The 22,631-nt window shown below is 26.8% G+C and overlaps 3 protein-coding genes across 3 annotated transcripts; all 3 read left to right on the forward strand.

Annotated features, from left to right (window-relative positions):
- The first annotated feature begins 3,811 nt into the window (after nucleotides 1–3,811).
- Nucleotides 3,812–6,494, forward strand: LOC125593011 (protein DOWN-REGULATED IN DIF1 11-like). Its single transcript, XM_048768861.1, has one exon. It carries the CDS (start codon nucleotides 5,763–5,765, stop codon nucleotides 6,108–6,110), a length of 348 nt encoding a protein of 115 aa, XP_048624818.1. The 5' UTR covers nucleotides 3,812–5,762; the 3' UTR covers nucleotides 6,111–6,494.
- Nucleotides 6,495–6,810: 316 nt separating this feature from the next.
- LOC125592286 lies at nucleotides 6,811–9,820 on the forward strand. The gene has a single exon (XM_048767075.1). The coding sequence runs from the start codon at nucleotides 9,051–9,053 to the stop codon at nucleotides 9,396–9,398; it is 348 nt and encodes a 115-aa protein (XP_048623032.1). The 5' UTR covers nucleotides 6,811–9,050; the 3' UTR covers nucleotides 9,399–9,820.
- Nucleotides 9,821–16,533: 6,713 nt separating this feature from the next.
- Nucleotides 16,534–22,339, forward strand: LOC106375199. The gene has a single exon (XM_048769455.1). The coding sequence runs from the start codon at nucleotides 18,303–18,305 to the stop codon at nucleotides 18,612–18,614; it is 312 nt and encodes a 103-aa protein (XP_048625412.1). The 5' UTR covers nucleotides 16,534–18,302; the 3' UTR covers nucleotides 18,615–22,339.
- Nucleotides 22,340–22,631: the final 292 nt, after the last annotated feature.

Raw genomic sequence — 22,631 nt, forward strand, 5'->3', positions numbered from 1 at the left:
AAACTAATAACAAAACATATATGAATAATTTCAAAAAATATTGCTTAATTAGTTTGATTTAGCGTATCTTTAATTTTAAAATTTAATTTTCATCTAAGATGTAAATCATTATTTTTACATACTGAAAAATATCTTGATAATTTAAAACAAGAATCTTAAAAAACATCTAATGTTTCCCATTTGAAACCTTAGAGTTTAATAGTACATGCTAAAATAATGACTTGGGAAAAACAATATTTTGGATGCTCATGTTGTCGACGATATTGTAAATACGATCATTTATAAAGAAAATAATGAGACTGGATGTAATCACGCAAAATAACAATATCCTATGACTTGTAAGTAGATAATAACTTATGCCAATGATGTTAGGATTGAGGGTATGGATTTGAGTTTTAGATCGATCACAAAAGTCTTGGAAACAAAATTGTGCACATTTTTTATTTCATTTTTTACAATATTTAGAATTGGCTTCAAAATTTTTAACAGATTACAACCCTTTAATTTTGGCATTTAATTGTTTAATTCAAATATTTTTTTTGTCAGTTCCAGTTCCCGTTCTAAGAAATTATATCTATATAATCTATAAACTTGTAATGGTTTAGCTATAGAATTTGTTTTAGTAGTAAGTTCCTACAAAATAAGAATACGCGTTATAAGACAATTCATACTCGATTAAATTCACATTCTTAAACCAAAATTTCTGTAAAATGATGAAGCCTGTTAACATTTACAGAATATAAAGAATAGGTATAAACAAGGGTTAAATTCGATTGGTAGTTTATTTCTTAACAACAAAATAACTTAAAACATTCATAATTTAGAAATATGTTATTTTGATAGTACTTAGTTTAAATAATAATTATATTTGTTTCTCTAAATTTTCTAAATATGTTAGAGAAAACTCTTATTAACGGTCACATTTTATTTAACGTTAAACTGCATTAATTAATATGTTATGTTCACTTGAAAATACGTTTAGTTTGTGTTTTTGTGTTTAATCTCTTATAAATATGAGACAAAATTTCATTCTAAAATACCAGATACAAACATTTTAATATATTATATTAATAACATTTGCCACTTATTTTGAAAGTATTGGCAAAATGGCTCACACTTCCTCCCGAACTACTATCGTATTCATTGTTGTTGCTTTGGTTTGTGCATTCGTTCCTGCATTCTCTGTAGAAGAAGCTGAAGCAAAATCACTATGGGATACATGTCTTCTTAAAATCAGTCCAAAATGTGCGTTGGATATAATTGGTGTTGTCTTTGAAAATTTAACCATCACTGATGCATGCTGTCATGATCTTGTTCAAGAAGGAAAAATGTGTCACGATACTCTTATCAAATATATTGCTGAGAAGCCACACTTAGTTGCCCACGAAACAGAGTATTTGACGAAAAGTGATGCTTTGTGGACTCATTGTGTCTCAATATCGCAAACTGCTTAATAATATTATATGCATGTATTGTTCTGATTAACAAAAATTGTATTCAACTATTCTTAAATTTTCTTTGATCAAAAATCGTGGATCAAACAACGTGCAATATAAAACGAACATCAAGTGAATCTCATTCTAAATGAATCAATACAAATATAACTCAGCTGAAAAACAATGTGCTATCCATACAAGATTGTTAAACTAATAACAAAACATATATGAATAATTTCAAAAAATATTGCTTAATTAGTTTGATTTAGCGTATCTTTAATTTTAAAATTTAATTTTCATCTAAGATGTAAATCATTATTTTTACATACTGAAAAATATCTTGATAATTTAAAACAAGAATCTTAAAAAACATCTAATGTTTCCCATTTGAAACCTTAGAGTTTAATAGTACATGCTAAAATAATGACTTGGGAAAAACAATATTTTGGATGCTCATGTTGTCGACGATATTGTAAATACGATCATTTATAAAGAAAATAATGAGACTGGATGTAATCACGCAAAATAACAATATCCTATGACTTGTAAGTAGATAATAACTTATGCCAATGATGTTAGGATTGAGGGTATGGATTTGAGTTTTAGATCGATCACAAAAGTCTTGGAAACAAAATTGTGCACATTTTTTATTTCATTTTTTACAATATTTAGAATTGGCTTCAAAATTTTTAACAGATTACAACCCTTTAATTTTGGCATTTAATAGTTTAATTCAAATATTTTTTTTGTCAGTTCCAGTTCCCGTTCTAAGAAATTATATCTATATAATCTATAAACTTGTAATGGTTTAGCTATAGAATTTGTTTTAGTAGTAAGTTCCTACAAAATAAGAATACGCGTTATAAGACAATTCATACTCGATTAAATTCACATTCTTAAACCAAAATTTCTGTAAAATGATGAAGCCTGTTAACATTTACAGAATATAAAGAATAGGTATAAACAAGGGTTAAATTCGATTGGTAGTTTATTTCTTAACAACAAAATAACTTAAAACATTGATAATTTAGAAATACGTTATTTTGATAGTACTTAGTTTAAATAATAAGTATATTTGTTTCTCTAAATTTTCTAAATATGTTAGAGAAAACTCTTATTAACGGTCACATTTTATTTAACGTTAAACTGCATTAATTAATATGTTATGTTCACTTGAAAATACGTTTAGTTTGTGTTTGAGTGTTTAATCTCTTATAAATATGAGACAAAATTTCATTCTAAAATACCAGATACAAACATTTTAATATATTATATTAATAACATTTGCCACTTATTTTGAAAGTATTGGCAAAATGGCTCACACTTCCTCCCGAACTACTATCGTATTCATTGTTGTTGCTTTGGTTTGTGCATTCGTTCCTGCATTCTCTGTAGAAGAAGCTGAAGCAAAATCACTATGGGATACATGTCTTCTTAAAATCAGTCCAAAATGTGCGTTGGATATAATTGGTGTTGTCTTTGAAAATTTAACCATCACTGATGCATGCTGTCATGATCTTGTTCAAGAAGGAAAAATGTGTCACGATACTCTTATCAAATATATTGCTGAGAAGCCACACTTAGTTGCCCACGAAACAGAGTATTTGACGAAAAGTGATGCTTTGTGGACTCATTGTGTCTCAATTTCGCAAACTGCTTAATAATATTATATGCATGTATTGTTCTGATTAACAAAAATTGTATTCAACTATCCTTAAATTTTCTTTGATCAAAAATCGTGGATCAAACAACATGCAATATAAAACGAAGATCAAGTGAATCTCATTCTAAATGAATCAATACAAATATTAACTCAGCTGAAAAACAATGCGCTATCCATACAATATTGTTAAACTAATAACAAAACATATATGAATAATTTCAAAAAATATTGCTTAATTAGTTTGATTTAGCGTATCTTTAATTTTAAAATTTAAATTTCATCTAAGATGTCAATCATTATTTTTACATACTGAAAAATATCTTGATAATTTAAAACAAGAATCTAAAAAAACATCTAATGTTTCCCATTTGAAACCTTAGAGTTTAATAGTACATGCTAAAATAATGACTTGGGAAAAACAATATTTTGGATGCTCATGTTGTCGACGATTTTGTAAATACAATCATTTATAAAGAAAATAATGAGACTGGATGTAATCACGCAAAATAACAATATCCTATGACTTGTAAGTAGATAATAACTTATGCCAATGATATTAGGATTGAGGGTATGGATTTGAGTTTTAGATCGATCACAAAAGTCTTGGAAACAAAATTGTGCACATTTTTTATTTCATTTTTTACAATATTTAGATTTGGCTTCAAAATTTTTAACAGATTACAACCCTTTAATTTTGGCATTTAAAGTTTAATTCAAATATTTGTTTTGTCAGTTCCAGTTCCCGTTCTAAGAAATTATATCTATATAATCTATAAACTTGTAATGGTTTAGCTATAGAATTTGTTTTAGTAGTAAATTCTTACAAAATAAGAATACGCGTTATAAGACAATTCATACTCGATTAAATTCACATTCTTAAACCAAAATTTCTGTAAAATGATGGAGCCTGTTAACATTTACAGAAAATAAAGAATAGGTATAAACAATGGTTAAATTCGATTGGTAGTTTATTTCTTAACAACAAAATAACTTAAAACATTCATAATTTAGAAATATGTTATTTTGATAGTACTTAGTTTAAATAATAATTATATTTGTTTCTCTAAATTTTCTAAATATGTTAGAGAAAACTCTTATTAACGGTCACATTTTATTTAACGTTAAACTGCATTAATTAATATGTTATGTTCACTTGAAAATACGTTTAGTTTGTGTTTTTGTGTTTAATCTCTTATAAATATGAGACAAAATTTCATTCTAAAATACCAGATACAAACATTTTAATATATTATATTAATAACATTTGCCACTTATTTTGAAAGTATTGGCAAAATGGCTCACACTTCCTCCCGAACTACTATCGTATTCATTGTTGTTGCTTTGGTTTGTGCATTCGTTCCTGCATTCTCTGTAGAAGAAGCTGAAGCAAAATCACTATGGGATACATGTCTTCTTAAAATCAGTCCAAAATGTGCGTTGGATATAATTGGTGTTGTCTTTGAAAATTTAACCATCACTGATGCATGCTGTCATGATCTTGTTCAAGAAGGAAAAATGTGTCACGATACTCTTATCAAATATATTGCTGAGAAGCCACACTTAGTTGCCCACGAAACAGAGTATTTGACGAAAAGTGATGCTTTGTGGACTCATTGTGTCTCAATTTCGCAAACTGCTTAATAATATTATATGCATGTATTGTTCTGATTAACAAAAATTGTATTCAACTATCCTTAAATTTTCTTTGATCAAAAATCGTGGATCAAACAACATGCAATATAAAACGAACATCAAGTGAATCTCATTCTAAATGAATCAATACAAATATTAACTCAGCTGAAAAACAATGCGCTATCCATACAAGATTGTTAAACTAATAACAAAACATATATGAATAATTTCAAAAAATATTGCTTAATTAGTTTGATTTAGCGTATCTTTAATTTTAAAATTTAATTTTCATCTAAGATGTCAATCATTATTTTTACATACTGAAAAATATCTTGATAATTTAAAACAAGAATCTAAAAAAACATCTAATGTTTCCCATTTGAAACCTTAGAGTTTAATAGTACATGCTAAAATAATGACTTGGGAAAAACAAAATTTTGGATGCTCATGTTGTCGACGATTTTGTAAATACGATCATTTATAAAGAAAATAATGAGACTGGATGTAATCACGCAAAATAACAATATCCTATGACTTGTAAGTAGATAATAACTTATGCCAATGGTATTAGGATTGAGGGTATGGATTTGAGTTTTAGATCGATCACAAAAGTTTTGGAAACAAAATTGCGCACATTTTTTATTTCATTTTTTACAATTTTTAGATTTGGCTTCAAAATTTTTAACAGATTACAACCTTTTTGTAGTTTATTTCTTAACAACAAAATAACTTAAAACATCTATAATTTAGAAATATGTTATTTTGATAGTATTTAGGTTAAATAATAAATATATTTTTTCTCAAAATTTTCTAAATATGTTAAAGAAAACTCTTATTAATGGTCACATTTTATTTAACGTTAAACTGCATTAATTAATTTGTTATGTTCACTTGAAAATACGTTTAGTCTGTGCTTGAGTGTTTAATCTCTTATAAATATGAGACAAAATTTCATTCTAAAATACCATATACAAACATTTTAATATATTATATTAATAACATTTGCCACTTATTTTGAAAGCATTGGCAAAATGGCTCACACTTCCTCCCAAACTACTATCGTATTCATTGTTGTTGCTTTGGTTTGTGCATTCGTTCCTGCATTCTCTGTTGAAGAAGCTGAAGCAAAATCACTATGGGATACATGTCTTCTTAAAATCAGTCCAAAATGTGCGTTGGATATAATTGGTGTTGTCTTTGAAAATTTAACCATCACTGATGCATGCTGTCATGATCTTGTTAAAGAAGGAAAAATGTGTCACGATACTCTTATCAAATATATTGCTGACAAGCCACACTTAGTTGCCCACGAAACAGAGTATTTGACGAAAAGTGATGCTTTGTGGACTCATTGTGTCTCAATTTCGCAAACTGCTTAATAATATATTATGCATGTATTGTTCTGATTAACAAAAATTGTATTCAACTATCCTTAAATTTTCTTTGATAAAAAATCATGGATCAAACAACATGCAATATAAAACGAACATCAAGTAAATCTCATTCTAAATGAATCAATACAAATATTAACTCAGCTGAAAAACAATGCACTATCCATACAAGATTGTTAAACTAATAACAAAACATATATGAATAATTTCAAAAAATATTGCTTAATTAGTTTGATTTAACGTATCTTTAATTTTAAAATTTAATTTTCATCTAAGATGTCAATCATTATTTTTACATACTGAAAAATATCTTGATAATTTAAAACAAGAATCTAAAAAAACATCTAATGTTTCCCATTTGAAACCTTAGAGTTTAATAGTACATGCCAAAATAATGACTTGGGAAAAACAATATTTTGGAGGCTCAAGTTGTCGACAATTTTGTAAATACGATCATTTATAAAGAAAATAATGAGACTGGATGTAATCACGCAAAATAACAATATCCTATGACTTGTAAGTAGATAATAACTTATGCCAATGATATTAGGATGGAGGGTATGGATTTGAGTTTTAGATCGATCACAAAAGTTTTGGAAACAAAATTGTGCATATTTTTTATTTCATTATTTACAATTTTTAGATTTGGCTTCAAAATTTTTAACAGATTACAACCTTGTAAGTTTGGCAAATTAATAGTTTAATTCAGGTATTTTTTTGTCAGTTCCTGCTTCATTTCAATGAAATTATATCCATATAATCTATAAACTAGTTATGGTTTAGCTATATAATTTGTTTTAGTAGGAAATTTTTACAACATAAGAATACGTGTTATAGGACAATTCATACTCGATTAAATTAACATTCTTAAACCTAAATTTCTGTAAAATGATGGAGCCTGTTAACATTTACAGAAAATAAAGAATAGGTATAAACAAGGGTTAAATTCGATTGGTAGTTTATTTCTTAACAACAAAATAACTTAAAACATTGAAAATTTAGAAATACGTTATTTTGATAGTACTTAGTTTAAATAATAAGTATATTTGTTTCTCTAAATTTTTCAAATATGTTAGAGAAAACTCTTATTAACTGTCACATTTTATTTAACGTTAAACTGCATTAATTAATATATTATGTTCACTTGAAAATACGTTTAGTTTGTGTTTTAGTGTTTAATCTCTTATAAATATGAGACAAAATTTCATTCTAAAATACCAGATACAAACATTTTAATATATTATATTAATAACGTTTGCCACTTATTTTGAAAGTATTGGCAAAATGGCTCACACTTCCTCCCGAACTACTATCATATTCATTGTTGTTGCTTTGGTTTGTGCATTCGTTCCTGCATTCTCTGTAGAAGAAGCTGAAGCAAAATCACTATGGGATACATGTCTTCTTAAAATCAGTCCAAAATGTGCGTTGGATATAATTGGTGTTGTCTTTGAAAATTTAACCATCACTGATGCATGCTGTCATGATCTTGTTCAAGAAGGAAAAATGTGTCACGATACTCTTATCAAATATATTGCTGAGAAGCCACACTTAGTTGCCCACGAAACAGATTATTTGACGAAAAGTGATGCTTTGTGGACTCATTGTGTCTCAATTTCGCAAACTGCTTAATAATATGTTATGCATGTATTGTTCTGATTAACAAAAATTGTATTCAACTATCGTTAAATTTTCTTTGATCAAAAATCGTGGATCAAACAACATGCAATATAAAACGAACATCAAGTGAATCTCATTCTAAATGAATCAATACAAATATTAACTCAGCTGAAAAACAATGCGCTATCCATACAAGATTGTTAAACTAATAACAAAACATATATGAATAATTTCAAAAAATATTGCTTAATTAGTTTGATTTAACGTATCTTTAATTTTAAAATTTAATTTTCATCTAAGATGTCAATCATTATTTTTACATACTGAAAAATATCTTGATAATTTAAAACAAGAATCTAAAAAAACATCTAATGTTTCCCATTTGAAACCTTAGAGTTTAATAGTACATGCTAAAATAATGACTTGGGAAAAACAATATTTTGGATGCTCATGTTGTCTACGATTTTGTAAATACGATCATTTATAAAGAAAATAATGAGACTGGATGTAATCACGCAAAATAACAATATCCTATGACTTGTAAGTAGATAATAACTTATGCCAATGATATTAGGATTGAGGGTATGGATTTGAGTTTTAGATCGATCACAAAAGTTTTGGAAACAAAATTGTGCACATTTTTTATTTCATTTTTTACAATTTTTAGATTTGGCTTCAAAATTTTTAACAGATTACAACCTTTTAATTTTGGCAAATTAATAGTTTAATTCAGGTATTTTTTTTGTCAGTTCCTGTTTCATTTCTATGAAATTATATCTATATAATCTATAAACTAGTTATGGTTTAGCTATAGAATTTTTTTTAGTAGGAAATTCTTACAACATAAGGATACGTGTTATAGGACAATTCATACTCGGTTAAATTCACATTCTTAGACCAAAATTTCTGTAAAATGATGGAGCCTGTTAACATTTACAGAAAATAAAGAATAGGTATAAACAAGGGTTAAATTCGATTGGTAGTTTATTTCTTAACAACAAAATAACTTAAAACATATATAATTTAGAAATATTTTATTTTGATAGTATTTAGTTTAAATAATAAGTATATTTTTTCACAAAATTTTCTCAATATGTTAAAGAAAACTCTTATTAACGGTCATATTTTATTTAACGTTAAACTGCATTAATTAATTTCTTATGTTCACTTGAAAATACGTTTAGTCTGTATTTGAGTGTTTAATCTCTTATAAATATGAGACAAAATTTCATTCCAAAATACCATATACAATCATTTTAATATATTATATTAATAACATTTGCCACTTATTTTGAAAGCATAGGCAAAATGGCTCACACTTCCTCCCGAACTACTATCGTATTCATTGTTGTTGCTTTGGTTTGTGCTTTCCTTCCTGCATTCTCTGTTGAAGAAGCTGAAGCAAAATCACTATGGGATACATGTCTTCTTAAAATCAGTCCAAAATGTGCGTTGGATATAATTGGTGTTGTCTTTGAAAATTTAACCATCACTGATGCATGCTGTCATGATCTTGTTCAAGAAGGAAAAATGTGTCACGATACTCTTATCAAATATATTGCAGAGAAGCCACACTTAGTTGCCCACGAAACAGAGTATTTGACGAAACGTGATGCTTTGTGGACTCATTGTGTCTCAATTTCGCAAACTGCTTAATAATATGTTATGCATGTATTGTTCTGATTAACCAAAATTGTATTCAACTATTGTTAAATTTTCTTTGATCAAAAATCGTGGATCAAACAACATGCAATATAAACGACCATCAAGTGAATCTCATTCTAAATGAATCAATACAAATATTAACTCATCTGAAAAACAATGCGCTATCCATACAGGATTGTTAAACTAATAACAAAACATATATGAATAATTTCAAAAAAAATTGCTTAATTAGGTTGATTTAACGTATCTTTAATTTAAAATTTAATTTTCATCTAAGATGTCAATCATTATTTTTACATACTGAAAAATATCTTGATAATTTAAAACAAGAAGCTAAAAAAATATCTAATGTTGCCCCTTTGAAACCTTAGAGTTTAATAGTACATGCTAAATTAATTACTTGGGAAAAACAATATTTTGAATGCTCATGTTGTCGACGATTTTGTAAATACGATCATTTATAAAGAAAATAATGAGACTGGATGTAATCACGCAAAATAAAAATACCCTATGACTAGTAATAAGTAGATAATAACTTATGCTAATGATATAAGGATCGAGCGTATGGATTTGAGTTTAAGATCGATCAAAAAAGTTTTGGAAAACAATTGTGCACATTTTTTATTTCATTTTTTACAACATTTAGATTTGGCTTCAAAAATTTTAACAGATTACAACCCTTTAATTTTGGCATTTAATAGTTTAATTCAAATATTTGTTTTGTCAGTTCCAGTTCCCGCTCTAAAAAATTATATCTATATAATCTATAAACTAGTAATGGTTTACCTATAGAATTTGTTTTAGTAGTAAATTCTTATTTTAAGTATATGCGTTATAGGACAATTCATACTCAATTAAATTCACATTCTTAAACCTAAATTTCTGTAAAATTATGGACCCTTTTAACATTTACAGAAAATAAAGAATAGGTATAAACAAGGGTTAAATTCTATTGGTAGTTTATTTTTTAACAACAAAATAACTTTAAACATTAATAATTTAGAAATGTGTTATTTGATAGTATTTAGTTTATAATATGTATATTTGTTTCTCTAAATTTTCTAAATATGTTAGAGAAAACTCTTATTAACGGTCACATTTTATTTAACCTTAAACTGCATTACTTAATTTGTTATGTTCACTTGAAAATACGTTTACTTTGTGTTTGAGTGTTTAATCTCTTATAAATATGAGACAAAATTTCATTCTAAAATACCAGATACAAACCTTTTAATATATTATACTAGTAACATTTGCCACTTATTTTGAAAGCATTGGCAAAATGGCTCACACTTCCTCCCGAACTACAATCGTATTCATTGTTGTTGCTTTGGTTTGTGCATTCGTTCCTGCATTCTCTGTTGAAGAAGCTGAAGCAAAATTACTATGGGATACATGTCTTCTTAGAATCAGTCCAAAATGTGCGTTGGAAATAATTGGTGCTGGCTTTGAAAATTTAACCATCATTGATGCATGTTGTTATGATCTTGTTCAAGAAGTAAAAATGTGTCACGATACTCTTATCAAATATATTGCTGAGAAGCCACACTTAGTTGCCCACGAAACAGAGTATTTGACGAAACGTGATGCTGGATGTAATCACGCAAAATAAAAATACCCTATGACTAGTAATAAGTAGATAATAACTTATGCTAATGATATAAGGATCGAGCGTATGGATTTGAGTTTTAGATCGATCAAAAAAGTTTTGGAAAACAATTGTGCACATTTTTTATTTCATTTTTTACAACATTTAGATTTGGCTTCAAAAATTTTAACAGATTACAACCCTTTAATTTTGGCATTTAATAGTTTAATTCAAATATTTGTTTTGTCAGTTCCAGTTCCCGCTCTAAAAAATTATATCTATATAATCTATAAACTAGTAATGGTTTAGCTATAGAATTTGTTTTAGTAGTAAATTCTTATTTTAAGTATATGCGTTATAGGACAATTCATACTCAATTAAATTCACATTCTTAAACCTAAATTTCTGTAAAATTATGGAGCCTTTTAACATTTACAGAAAATAAAGAATAGGTATAAACAAGGGTTAAATTCTATTGGTAGTTTATTTTTTAACAACAAAATAACTTTAAACATTAATAATTTAGAAATGTGTTATTTGATAGTATTTAGTTTAAATAATAAGTATATTTGTTTCTCTAAATTTACTAAATATGTTAGAGAAAACTCTTATTAACAGTCACATTTTATTTAACGTTAAACTGCATTTTGTTACGTTCGCTTGAAAATACATTTAGTTTGTGTTTGAGTGTTTACTCTCTTATAAATATGAGACAAAATTTCATTCGAAGATACCAGATACAAACATTTTAATATATTATATTAATAACATTGGCCACTTATTTTGAAAGCATTGGCAAAATGGCTCACACTTCCCCCCGAACTACTATCGTATTCATTGTTGTTGCTTTGGTTTGTGCATTAGATCTTGCATTCTCTGTAGAAGAAGCTGAATCAAAATCACTATGGGATACATGTCTTCTTAAAATCAGTCCAAAATGTGCGTTGGATATAATTGGTGTTGTCTTTAATTTAACCATCACTGATGCATGCTGTCATGATCTTGTTCAAGAAGGAAAAATGTGTCACGATACTCTTATCAAATATATTGCTGAGAAGCCACACTTAGTTGCCCACGAAACAGAGTATTTGACGGAAAGTGATGCTTTGTGGACTCATTGTGTCTCAATTTCGCAAACTGCTTAAAAATATGTTATGCTTGTATTGTTCTGATTAACAAAAATTTAATTCAACTATCATTATATTTTCTTTGATCAAAAATTATGGATCAAACAACATGCAATATAAAACGACCATCAAGTGAATCTCATTCTAAATGAATCAATACAAATATTAACTCAACTGAAAAACAATGCATCCATACAAGATTGTTAAACTAATAACAAAACATATATGAATAATTTCAAAAAATATTGCTTAAGTCGTTTGATTTAACGTATCTTTAATTTTAAAATTTAATTTTCATCTAAGATGTCAATCATTATTTTTACATACTGAAAAATATCTTGATAATTTAAAACAAGAAGACTAAAAAATATCTAATGTTTCCCCTTTGAAACCTTAGAGTTTAATAGTACATGCTAAAATAATGACTTGGGAAAAAAAATATTTTGAATGCTCATGTTGTCAAAGATTTTGTAAACACGATCATTTATAAAGAAAATAATGAGACCGGATGTAATCACACAAAATAACAATACCCTATGATTAGTGATAAGTAGATAATAACTTATGCCAATGATATAAGGATGGAGCGTATGGATTTGAGTTTTAGATCGATCACAAAAGTTTTGGAAAACAATATTGCACATTTTTTATTTCATTTTTTACAATATTTAGATTTGGCTTCAAAATTTTTAACAGATTACAACCCTTTAATTTTGGCATTTAATAGTTTAAATCAAATATTTGTTTTGTCAGTTCCAGTTCCCGTTCTAAGAAATTATATCTATATAGTCTATAAACTGGTAATGGTTTAGCTATAGAATTTGTTTTAGTAGTAAATTCTTACAAAATAAGGATACGCGTTATAGGACAATTCATACTCGATTAAATTCACATTCTTAAACCAAAATTTCTGTAAAATGATGGAGCCTGTTAACATTTACAGAAAATAAAGAATATGTACAAGCAAGGGTTAAATTCGATTGGTAGTTTATTTCTTAACGAGAAAATAACTTAAAACATCAATAATTTAGAAATATGTAATTTTGATAGTATTTAGTTTAAATAATAATAATATTTTTTTCTATAAATTTTCTAAATATGTTAGAGAAAATTCTTATTAACGGTCACATTTTATTTAACGTTAAACTGCATTAATTAATTTGTCATGTTCACTTGAAAATACGTTTAGTTTGTGTTTGAGTGTTGAATCTCTTATAAATATGAGACAAAATTTCATTCTAAAATACAAGATACAAACATTTTAATATATTATACTAATAACATTTGCCACTTATTTTGAAAGCATTGGCAAAATGGCTCACACTTCCTCTTGAACTACTATCGTATTCATTGTTGTTGCTTTGGTTTGTGCATTCGTTCCTGCATTCTCTGTTGAAGAAGCTGAAGCAAAATTACTATGGGGTACATGTCTTCTTAAAATCAGTCCAAAATGTGCGTTGGATATAATTGGTGATTTCTTTGAAAATTTAACCATCACTGATGCATGTTGTCATGATCTTATTCAAGAAGGAAAAATGTGTCACGATACTCTTATCAAATATATTGCTGAGAAGCCACACTAAGTTGCCCATGAAACAGAGTATTTGAAGAAAAGTGATGCTTTGTGGACTCATTGTGTCTCAATTTCGCAAACTGCTTAATAATATGTTATGCTTGTATTGTTCTGATTAACAAAAATTGTATTCGACTATCGTTAAATTTTCTTTGATAAAAAATTGTGGATCAAACAACATGCAATATAAAACGACCATCAAGTGAATCTCATTCTAAATGAATCAATACAAATATTAACTCAACTGAAAAACAATGCGCTATCCATACAAGATTGTTAAACTAATAACAAGACATATATTAATAATTTCAAAAAATATTACTTAATTAGTTTGATTTAACGTATCTTTAATTTTAAAATTTAATTTTCATCTAAGATGTCAATAATTATTTTTACATACAGTAAAAATTATCTTGATAATTTAAAACAAGAAGCTAAGAAAATATCTAATATTTCACCTTTGAAACCTTAGAGTTTAATACTACATGCTAAAGTAATGACTTGGGAAAAACAATTTTTTGAATACTCATTTAATACACTATTTTGTAAATACGATCATTTATAAAGAAAACAACGAGACTGGATGTAATCATGCAAAAGAACAATATCCTATGACTAGTAAGTAGATAATAACTTATGCCAATGATATTAGGATGTAGCGAATCGATTTGAGTTTTAGATCGATCACAAAAGCTTTGGATACCAAATTGTGCACATTTTTTATTTCATTTTTTACAATTTGTAGATTTGGCTTCAAATTTTTTAACAGATTACAACCCTTTAAGTTTGGCATTTAATAGTTTAATTCAAATATTTGTTTTGTCAGTTCCAGTTTACGTTCTATAAAATTATATGTATATAATGTATAAACTATTTTTGGTTTAGCTATTTAATTTGTTTTAGTAGTAAATTCTTACAAAATAATGATACGTGTTATATGACAATTCATACTCGATTAAATTCACATTCGTAAACCAAAATTTCTGTAAAATGATGGAGCATGTTAACATTTGCAGAAAATAAAGAATAGGTATAAACAAGGGCTAAATTCGATTGGTAGGTTATTTTTTAACAACAAAATAACTTTAAAAATTAATAATTTTGAAATGTGTTATTTGATAGTATTTAGTTTACATAATAAGTATATTTGTTTCTCTAATTTTTCTAAATATGTTAGCGAAAACTCTGATTAACGGTCACATTTTATTTAACGTTAAACTGCATTAATTAATTTGTTATGTTCACTTGAAAATACGTTTAGTTTGTGTTTGAGTGTTTAATCACTTATAAATATGAGACAAAATTTCATTCTAAAATACCAGATACAAACATTTTAATATATTATACTATAACATTTACCACTTATTTTGAAAGCATTGGGAAAATGGCTCACACTTCCTCCCGAACTACTATCGTATTCATTGTTGTTGCTTTGGTTTGTGCATTCGTTCATGCATTCTCTATTGAAGAAGCTGAAGAAAAATTACTATGGGATACATGTCTTCTTAAAATCAGTCCAAAATGTGCGTTGGAAATAATTGGTGCTCTCTTTGAAAATTTAACCATCCCTGATGCATGTTGTCAAGATCTTGTTCAAGAAGGAAAAATGTGTCACGATACTCTTATCAAATATATTGCTGAGAAGCCACACTTAGTTTCCCACGAAACAGAGTATTTGAAGAAAAGTGATGCTTTGTGGACTCATTGTGTCTCAATTTCGCAAACTGCTTAAAAATATGTTATGCTTGTATTATTCTGATTAACAAAAATTGTATTCAACTATCGTTAAATTTTCTTTGATGAAAAATCGTGGATTAAACAACATGCAATATAAAACGACCATCAAGTGAATCCCATTCTTAATGAATCAATACAAATATTAACTCAACTGAAAAACAATGCGCTATCCATACAAGATTGTTAAACTAATAACAAGACATATATTAATCATTTCAAAAAATATTACTTAATTAATTTGATTTAACGTATCTTTAATTTTAAAATTTAATTTTCATCTAAGATGTCAATCATTATTTTTACATACAGTGAAAATTATCTTGATAATTTAAAACAAGAAGCTAAGAAAATATCTAATGTTTCACCTTTGAAACCTTAGAGTTTAATACTACATGCTAAAGTAATTACATGGGAAAAACAATTTTTTGAATACTCATTTAATAGACTATTTTGCAAATACGATCATTTATAAAGAAAACAATGAGACTGGATGTAATCATGCAAAAGAACAATATCCTATGACTAAAAGTAGATAATAACTTATGCCAATGATATTAGGATGGAGCGAATGAATTTGAGTTTTAGATCGATCACAAAAGTTTTGGAAACCAAATTGTGCAATTTTTTTATTTCATTTTTTAAAATTTGTAGATTTGGCTTCAAATTTTTTAACAGATTACAACCCTTTAAGTTTGAAATTTAATAGTTTAATTCAAATATTTGTTTTGTCAGTTCCAGTTTCCGTTATATAAAATTATACCTATATAATGTATAAACTATTTTTGGTTTAGCTATTTAATTTGTTTTAGTAATAAATTCTTACAAAATAATGATACGTGTTATATGACAATTCATACTCGATTAAATTCACGTTCGTAAACCAGAATTTCTGTAAAATGACGGAGCATGTTAACATTTACAGAAAATAAAGAATAGGTATAAACAATGGCTAAATTTGATGGGTAGGTTATTTTTTAACAAAAAAATAACTTTAAACATTAATAATTTAGAAATGTGTTATTTGATAGTATTTAGTTTATAATATGTATATTTGTTTCTCTAAATTTTCTAAATATGTTAGAGAAAACTCTTATTAACGGTCACATTTTATTTAACCTTAAACTGCATTACTTAATTTGTTATGTTCACTTGAAAATACGTTTACTTTGTGTTTGAGTGTTTAATCTCTTATAAATATGAGACAAAATTTCATTCTAAAATACCAGATACAAACCTTTTAATATATTATACTAGTAACATTTGCCACTTATTTTGAAAGCATTGGCAAAATGGCTCACACTTCCTCCCGAACTACAATCGTATTCATTGTTGTTGCTTTGGTTTGTGCATTCGTTCCTGCATTCTCTGTTGAAGAAGCTGAAGCAAAATTACTATGGGATACATGTCTTCTTAGAATCAGTCCAAAATGTGCGTTGGAAATAATTGGTGCTGGCTTTGAAAATTTAACCATAACTGATGCATGTTGTTATGATCTTGTTCAAGAAGTAAAAATGTGTCACGATACTCTTATCAAATATATTGCTGAGAAGCCACACTTAGTTGCCCACGAAACAGAGTACTTGAAGAAAAGTGATGCTTTGTGGACTCATTGTGTCTCAATTTCGCAAACTGCTTAAAAATATGTTATGCTTGTATTATTCTGATTAACAAAAATTGTATTCAACTATCGTTAAATTTTCTTTGATCAAAAATAGTGGATCAAACAACATGCAATATAAAACGACCATCAAGTGAATCTCATTCTAAATGAATCAATACAAATATTAACTCAACTGAAAAACAATGCGCTATCCATACAAGATTGTTAAACTAATAACAAGACATATATTAATAATTTCAAAAAAATATTACTTAATTAGTTTGATTTAACGTATCTTTAATTTTAAAATTTAATTTTCATCTAAGATGTCAATCATTATTTTTACATACAGTGAAAATTATCTTGATAATTTAAAACAAGAAGCTAAGAAAATATCTAATGTTTCACCTTTGAAACCTTAGAGTTTAATATTACATGCTAAAGTAATGACTTGGGAAAAACAATTTTTTGAATACTCATTAAATAGACTATTTTTTAAATACGATTATTTATAAAGAAAACAATGAGACTGGATGTAATCATGCAAAAGAACAATATCCTATGACTAGTAAGTAGATAATAACTTATGCCAATGATATTTGGATGGAGCGAATGAATTTGAGTTTTAGATCGATCACAAAAGTTTTGGAAACCAAATTGTGCACATTTTTTTATCTTCAAATTTTTTAACTGATAACAACCCATTAAGTTTGGCATTTAATAGTTTAATTCAAATATTTGTTTTGTAATGTATAAACTATTTTTGGTTTAGCTATTTAATTTGTTTTAGTAGTGTAGTAAATTCTTACAAAATAATGATACGTGTTATAGGACAATTCATACGCGATTAAATTCACATTCGTAAACCAAAATTTCTGTAAAATGATGGAGCATGTTAACATTTACAGAAAATAAAGAATAGGTATAAACAAGGGCTAAATTCGATTGGTAGGTTATTTTTTAACAACAAAATAACTTTAAACATTAATAATTTAGAAATGTGTTATTTGATAGTATTTAGTTTAAATAATAAGTATATTTGTTTCTCTAAATTTACTAAATATGTTAGAGAAAACTCTTATTAACAGTCACATTTTATTTAACGTTAAACTGCATTTTGTTATGTTCACTTGAAAATACGTTTAGTTTGTGTTTCAGTGTTTAATCTCTTATAAATATGAGACAAAATTTCATTCTAAAATACCAGATACAAACATTTTAATATATTATACTAATAACATTTGCCACTTATTTTGAAAGCATTGGCAAAATGGCTCACACTTCCTCCCGAACTACTATCATATTCATTGTTGTTGCTTTGGTTTGTGCATTCGTTCCTGCATTCTCTGTTGAAGAAGTTGAAGCAAAATTACTATGGGATACATGTCTTCTTAAAATCAGTCCAAAATGTGCGTTGGAAATAATTGGTGCTCTCTTTGAAAATTTAACCATCCCTGATGCATGTTGTCAAGATCTTGTTCAAGAAGGAAAAATGTGTCACGATACTCTTATCAAATATATTGCTGAGAAGCCACACTTAGTTTCCCACGAAACAGAGTATTTGAAGAAAAGTGATGCTTAGTGGACTCATTGTGTCTCAATTTCGTAAACTGCTTTAAAATATGTTATGCTTGTATTATTCTGATTAACAAAAATTGTATTCAACTATCGTTAAATTTTCTTTGATAAAAAATCGTGGATTAAACAACATGCAGTATAAAACGACCATCAAGTGAATCCCATTCTTAATGAATCAATACAAATATTAACTCAATTGAAAAACAATGCTCTATCCATTCAAGATTGTTAAACTAATAACAAGACATATATTAATCATTTCAAAAAATATTACTTAATTAGTTTGATTTAACGTATCTTTAATTTTAAAATTTAATTTTCATCTAAGATGTCAATCATTATTTTTACATACAGTGAAAATTATCTTGATAATTTAAAACAAGAAGCTAAGAAAATATCTAATGTTTCACCTTTGAAACCTTAGAGTTTAATACTACATGCTAAAGTAATTACATGGGAAAAACAATTTTTTGAATACTCATTTAATAGACTATTTTGCAAATACGATCATTTATAAAGTAAACAATGAGACTGGATGTAATAATGCAAAAGAACAATATCCTATGACTAATAAGTAGATAATAACTTATGCCAATGATATTAGGATGGAGCGAATGAATTTGAGTTTTAGATCGATCACAAAAGTTTTGGAAACCAAATTGTGCAATTTTTTTATTTCATTTTTTAAAATTTGTAGATTTGGCTTCAAATTTTTTAACAGATTACAATCCTTTAAGTTTGAAATTTAATAGTTTAATTCAAATATTTGTTTTGTCAGTTCCAGTTTCCGTTATATAAAATTATACCTATATAATGTATAAACTATTTTTGGTTTAGCTATTTAATTTTTTTTAGTAGTAAATTCTTACAAAATAATGATACATGTTATATGACAATTCATACTCGATTAAATTCACGTTCGTAAACCAGAATTTCTGTAAAATGATGGAGCATGTTAACATTTACAGAAAATAAAGAATAGGTATAAACAATGGCTAAATTTGATGGGTAGGTTATTTTTTAACAAAAAAAATAACTTTAAACATTAATAATTTAGAAATGTGTTATTTGATAGTATTTAGTTTATAATATGTATATTTGTTTCTCTAAATTTTCTAAATATGTTAGAGAAAACTCTTATTAACGGTCACATTTTATTTAACCTTAAACTGCATTACTTAATTTGTTATGTTCACTTGAAAATACGTTTACTTTGTGTTTGAGTGTTTAATATCTTATAAATATGAGACAAAATTTCATTCTAAAATACCAGATACAAACCTTTTAATATATTATACTAGTAACATTTGCCACTTATTTTGAAAGCATTGGCAAAATGGCTCACACTTCCTCCCGAACTACAATCGTATTCATTGTTGTTGCTTTGGTTTGTGCATTCGTTCCTGCATTCTCTGTTGAAGAAGCTGAAGCAAAATTACTATGGGATACATGTCTTTTTAGAATCAGTCCAAAATGTGCGTTGGAAATAATTGGTGCTGGCTTTGAAAATTTAACCATCACTGATGCATGTTGTTATGATCTTGTTCAAGAAGTAAAAATGTGTCACGATACTCTTATCAAATATATTGCTGAGAAGCCACACTTAGCTGCCCACGAAACAGAGTACTTGAAGAAAAGTGATGCTTTATGGACTCATTGTGTCTCAATTTCGCAAACTGCTTAAAAATATGTTATGCTTGTATTATTCTGATTAACAAAAATTGTATTCAACTATCGTTAAATTTGCTTTGATCAAAAATAGTGGATCAAACAACATGCAATATAAAACGACCAACAAGTGAATCTCATTCTAAATGAATCAATACAAATATTAACTCAACTGAAAAACAATGCGCTATCCATACAAGATTGTTAAACTAATAACAAGACATATATTAATAATTTCAAAAAAATATTACTTAATTAGTTTGATTTAACGTATCTTTAATTTTAAAATTTAATTTTCATCTAAGATGTCAATCATTATTTTTACATACAGTGAAAATTATCTTGATAATTTAAAACAAGAAGCTAAGAAAATATCAAATGTTTCACCTTTGAAACCTTAGAGTTTAATATTACATGCTAAAGTAATGACTTGAGAAAAACAATTTTTTGAATACTCATTAAATAGACTATTTTTTAAATATGATTATTTATAAAGAAACCAATGAGACTGGATGTAATCATGCAAAAGAACAATATCCTATGACTAGTAAGTAGATAATAACTTATGCCAATGATATTTGGATGGAGCGAATGAATTTGAGTTTTAGATCGATCACAAAAGTTTTGGAAACCAAATTGTGCACATTTTTTTATCTTCAAATTTTTTAACTGATAACAACCCATTAAGTTTGGCATTTAATAGTTTAATTCAAATATTTGTTTTGTAATGTATAAACTATTTTTGGTTTAGCTATTTAATTTGTTTTAGTAGTAAATTCTTACAAAATAATGATACGTGTTATAGGACAATTCATACTCGATTAAATTCACATTCGTAAAACAAAATTTCTGTAAAATGATGGAGCATGTTAACATTTACAGAAAATAAAGAATAGGTATAAACAAGGGCTAAATTCGATTGGTAGGTTATTTTTTAACAACAAAATAACTTTAAACATTAATAATTTAGAAATGTGTTATTTGATAGTATTTAGTTTAAATAATAAGTATATTTGTTTCTCTAAATTTACTATTTATGTTAGAGAAAACTCTTATTAACAGTCACAATTTATTTAACGTTAAACTGCATTTTGTTATGTTCACTTGAAAATACGTTTAGTTTGTGTTTCAGTGTTTAATCTCTTATAAATATGAGACAAAATTTCATTCTAAAATACCAGATACAAACATTTTAATATATTATACTAATAACATTTGCCACTCATTTTGAAAGCATTGGCAAAATGGCTCACACTTCCTCTCGAACTACTATCGTATTCATTGTTGCTGCTTTGGTTTGTGCATTCGTTCCTGCATTTTCTTTTGAGAAAGCTGAAGCAAAATCACTATGGGATACATGTCTTCTTAAAATCAGTCCAAAATGTGCGTTGGATATAATTGGTGCTGTCTTTGAAAATTTAACCATCACTGATGCATGTTGTCATGATCTTGTTCAAGAAGGAAAAATGTGTCACGATACTCTTATCAAATATATTGCTGAGAAGCCACACTTAGTTTCCCACGAAACAGAGTATTTGAAGAAAAGTGATGCTTTGTGGACTCATTGTGTCTCAATTTCGCAAACTGCTTAAAAATATGTTATGCTTGTATTGTTCTGATTAACAAAAATTTTATTCAACTATCATTATATTTTCTTTGATCAAAAATTATGGATCAAACAACATGCAATATAAAACGACCATCAAGTGAATCTCATTCTAAATGAATCAATACAAATATTAACTCAACTGAAAAACAATGTGTTATCCATACAAGATTGTTAAACTAATAAAAAGACATATGTGAATAATTTCAAAAAATATTGCTTAATTAGTTTGATTTAACGTATCTTTCATTTTAAAATTTAATTTTCACCTAAGATGTCAATCATTATTTTTAAACACACTAAAAATTATCTTGATAATTTAAAATTAGAAGCTAAAAAAACATCTAATGTTTCACCTTTGAAACCTTTAAGTTTAGTAGTACATGCTAAAATAATGGCTTCGAAAAAAAACTATTTTGATTACTCATGTTGTCGACGATTTTGTAAATATGATCATTTATAAAGAAAACAATGAGACTTGATGTAATCACGCAAAATAACAATATCCTATGACTAGTAAGTACATAATAACTCCAATGATATTAGGATGAAGCTTATGGATTTGAGTTTTAGATCAATCACAAAAGCTTTGGAAAAAAATTGTGCACAATTTTTTATTTCATTTTTTACAATTTGTAGATTTGGCTTCAAATTTTTTAACAGATTACAACCCTTTTATTAATATTTTAATTCAAATATTTTTTTTGTCAATTCCAATTTCTGTTTTATGAAATTATATCTATATAA

The sequence above is a fragment of the Brassica napus genome, chromosome C9, assembly GCF_020379485.1.
Source record: "Brassica napus cultivar Da-Ae chromosome C9, Da-Ae, whole genome shotgun sequence".
NCBI lineage: Eukaryota > Viridiplantae > Streptophyta > Magnoliopsida > Brassicales > Brassicaceae > Brassica > Brassica napus.

Excerpts from the sequence above, each read along its gene's own strand:
- LOC125593011 (XM_048768861.1), top strand. The coding sequence starts at position 5,763 with ATGGCTCACACTTCCTCCCAAACTACTATCGTATTCATTGTTGTTGCT.
- LOC125592286 (XM_048767075.1), top strand. The coding sequence starts at position 9,051 with ATGGCTCACACTTCCTCCCGAACTACTATCGTATTCATTGTTGTTGCT.
- LOC106375199 (XM_048769455.1), top strand. The coding sequence starts at position 18,303 with ATGGCTCACACTTCCTCCCGAACTACTATCATATTCATTGTTGTTGCT.